Raw genomic sequence first — 3,864 nt, 5'->3', positions numbered from 1 at the left:
TGCAGGACTGGCCTAGGGTAATTTTTAGGGGGGTTTTAATTATATTTTAAAATTCGACAAATATTTAAATATTCCTTTTAATTAATTTTAAATTTGTATTGTTTTGTATGTATTTTAAATAGATTGTCAGCCGCCCTGAGTCCTACGGGAGAAGGGCGGGATATAAATCCAAAAAATAAATAAATAAATAAATAAATGTGGTCAGCATGACTACACCAAGGCATATGGAACACTGTTACCTTCCCACCAAAGTGGCACCTATTTCTCTACTCGCCTTTGCCTGCTTTTGAACGGCTAGATGGGCAGGAGCCGAGGCAAGCAACGGGAGCTTACCCCGTCGTGCGGTGCTCAGGTCTCAAACCCGGGCTGCCAGCTTTCCAGCTGACAAGCTCAGCATCTTTAACGCTGAGCCCTTGCGCCCCTCCACATGAATGCTACATAAAGTGGTTTTTGTTTTAAAAAATAAAATAAACCCGCAGTGAGAATTCTTCCAATGTGAAGGATGTTTCATCTTTTCTTTTCTACTAAAAAAGAAAACTCTAACCTTCCTCACCAAAAGTTAGCCCTGCTGTTCTTATGCCCTTTTGTAACTATGGAGAATGCACATGGCACCTACCAACAGGCCTACCTGTAAAGCCCATTTGCCAGAGCACGTCTGCCTGAAGGGTCTGTGCCACCTGCCGAGGGATGGCTCTCAGCAAGCGCCTGCTGGAGTGTCTGCCCGTCGCGTGCCAAAAGCCGGAGCCCAAAGACAGGCTCGCCCTTCGGAGGGGGCGGGATGACTGCCACTTCTGCATCCATCGGGTCTCATTACAGGGAGCGGCGGAATCTGCTGGGGGTTTGAGAAGTACAGACATGTCACTTGACCAATTAGAGCAGAGGCCCCCCAAGCTTTTGGGAAAGTTTCACAAGTTTAAGTCGTGTTGGCTCAAAGACCACTTAGGGATTTGCTTAAACCCCAATAAAAATTGTAGTAAAATCGGGTCCAGTCAATGTGATGATTCGTTTAATGGCCACAATGCCCTTAAATTCTGAAATTCTAGTCCCAGTTGTGCTTGTGAGTCAAGGATTACCTAGACATAAAGCATAATGCTGATTTTTGTAAACAAATTCATAAAAACTGCGTATCTCTGGCGATAATCTATTAATCGTATCTAAATTGCCCTAGGGGCATTTTCAGCCTTGGCAGTTGGGCGAAAACATGTAGTCGGTGATTATCTTGGACATGCCTTGACTCCACCCTTGTAAGGTTGAATGGGCAGGTTCTCTGTCCTGATAACATTCTCAGTAGCTTCAAAGTGAAGTTCAAGGTGAACTAACTATTGCATATTAGAGCATAATCTCTCACAAGGCCAAAGCAAGTGGGCCAAACTGAAAGAGGAATAAAAATAAGACTTTGTGGACTCCTCAACTGATACGGAAAAGAAACTGCAATTTTTTTTCAGCAAATGCAGAGATTGGGCACTATAGGCTGCAGGGATATTCTGGGAAAGAAGAGAGGAAACAGTATTTCACTCCAGTCAAGAGATTGCTTTGGAGGCTGTTGGCAGTGAGGATGGTGAAATCAGTCATTCCTCTCCTCCTCCTCCTCCTCCTCTCTGGAAACCCCATTTCCTTCTAGCACTGATGATGTTACCTAGTTGGGTAATGAAACATCTGCAAGAAAACAGACCTTTTTTTGGCAGCTGCAGCACATTGCTGGCTCATACTTAATTGGTGGTCCACTAGGACTCCTAGATCCCTCTTGCAATTATTATTGTTGAACTGTGCATTTCATTTTTCTTGCCTAACTGTAAAACCTTACTTTTCTCTATACTGAATTTCGTTTTTCAAAGGAAACTCATTTTTAAAATGTGGTTTTAAAAAGCAAACTTGATTTTGGAAACGGCAAAATTCCAGAGGAAGCGAATGAGGACTGGCCAATTCTTCCCAGGAGCAATTAATTCACTGAAATGCCGAGCATGCTTACTCTCGGTGTACTTTAGCGAGCGAAAGACTTTCCTCTGTGGCGTAACCCGTTTGATGTTGGGATGGTCTTCGAGCGTCTGCACTCCAACCGTCTGATTCTCGTCAATCTGGATCACTTCAAAGTCACTGGGGTAATCGCTGGCTGGGTTGTTGCGGGGCACAATCCTCCAGCTTTCTATGTCGCTGTTCTTGAGTGCTCTCGAAATGAATTTGCTTCTTGCTTGGGCTGAGAAGTAGCCATTGAACGCCACGATGTATTCTGCAAAGGGACAGTTTATCACATATTAGAAAAGGCAACGGAAACTTTAAAACTGGGTAGGGGTCTAAAGCCTTTTACTGGAACAAGTTCGGGAAAGGCCACCAAATCAACTCCTCGAAGGAGACACGGAGGGAAGTGGCAGATCCCACAAGCACAAACAATGGGGAAACCAGCTGGAAGTCAGAAGTCACTCCAGCCACTTTTAGGCCTGCCTCCATTCCACACAGCCTGTCCCAGCCGCGCTCCGGAGTACCTGCTCCAGCACCCAGGCTGATTTCACAGGAAGTTTGCCATTGCTTGCTTCTAAGGGCCAAGAGAGAATGACTGGCCCAAGGTCACCCAGCAGCTTTGCGCCTAACGTAGGACTAGAACTCTTTGCCTCCCTATTTCTAGCCTGGTGCCGTAACCGCTATACCAAACCGCCTCCCTCATTAATTATTACAGGTTATTAAATCTGACTATGTAAACGTGTTGATGCAGGATCACCTCGATGCACTTGCTGTTCACACAGACTGATGAGTCCTGACACGGCAAGCCCCAACACATCCGTAACCGTATCATGTTACGGCAGATGCTCAGCCGGGATCCAATATTCCCCAAGATTAGAAAGCTGGGAAGTTAACGGCTGCAGTCCATGACTCATCTCCGGCTTAGCGCGAAACAGATTTCATACACCACACAGAAGGTGTACTTTGCCGACTGCGACAAAGTAGTTAATAATGAGCTAGACGTAGCCAAGGTCAGAGTCTGCAAGGCCAGTTATGTTATTTGCCCTCCTGAGGACAAGAATCCTACAATAATAAAAATATGCTGCAAATAAATTACTCAGCCTTTCGCTGCCATGATAAAGTTTCTCTACTACGCGTATTTATATTTATATAAATATGTATGTTTTTTTCAAAATTTGGATTGCTAACAAAGAATTAAGGGAGTACTGGGATAGCTATTTCAGACCTTATTTGGTTTTCATCAGCCAGACATACCCTTCTGAGATTCGAACCTGGGCTGTCTGCATGTTAAGCAGAAGTGTTAGCCCCTAGGCCACAGGCTCTTTCTCACTTTGTTAGCTACAAGAGACAGGGGAAGAGGATGAATGCTTTTTGAACACCCTGTCGGCCCAAATATGTATGTATTTATATTTATATTTGCATTTTCCAACCTGCTGCAAAGAACTCCTTACCGTGTTTTACGACGGTTGAGGAGAATTCCACCTTCAGGGTCAGATGAGAGCAGTCGGGGCACAAATGACTGTCGTGAGAGGAGGAATTCCCCAGCCTGGTGCCCAGGTGCTGTTTGCCACAGAGTAAGATTGCAGTGAGAAACAACCAGGTGTTTGCAAGCCGCATGTTCAGGAAAGGAGAAGGTTTCATTTCCAGATTGCCATGGATTCAATTCACCCAGTGATTCTCCATGAACCAGTAGTTCTTTCTCTTTCTCTCCCTCAGTCTCTGGGTTTCACGGAAAGCTGCTCTTTTTAAGTGCTCTTTACGTTGACAGCGCTAAAGTTTTGTCCCAGCCAAGCAAAAGTCTTGTCTGCATAGTCTTTCCGGATGAAACCTAATCATCAGGCTGATTTCTTCCTCCGTTTTTTCTCCATTTTTCATCACAGGATCCTGTCACTCGGGATTCAACAGGTC

General features: G+C 44.9%; 1 protein-coding gene across 1 annotated transcript in view; it reads right to left on the bottom strand.

The window, feature by feature from the left end:
* LOC107301464 (membrane-bound transcription factor site-1 protease-like) overlaps positions 1-3,614 on the bottom strand; it is a gene marked incomplete at its 3' end in the record, with an annotated part of 6,223 nt that extends 2,609 nt beyond the window's left edge. Inside the window, exons 1-3 of the mRNA XM_015830684.1 lie at positions 3,408-3,614; positions 1,970-2,227; positions 629-832 (exon numbers count right to left, since the gene is read on the bottom strand). Coding sequence (XP_015686170.1) covers positions 629-832; positions 1,970-2,227; positions 3,408-3,597 — 652 coding nt within the window. The remainder of the gene's footprint in view (positions 1-628; positions 833-1,969; positions 2,228-3,407) is intronic.
* Positions 3,615-3,864: the final 250 nt, after the last annotated feature.

This window comes from Protobothrops mucrosquamatus, unplaced genomic scaffold, assembly GCF_001527695.2.
Source record: "Protobothrops mucrosquamatus isolate PMUCROS unplaced genomic scaffold, P.Mucros_1.0 scaffold13070, whole genome shotgun sequence".
NCBI lineage: Eukaryota > Metazoa > Chordata > Lepidosauria > Squamata > Viperidae > Protobothrops > Protobothrops mucrosquamatus.
This window is presented reverse-complemented; position numbering and strand designations above follow the sequence as displayed.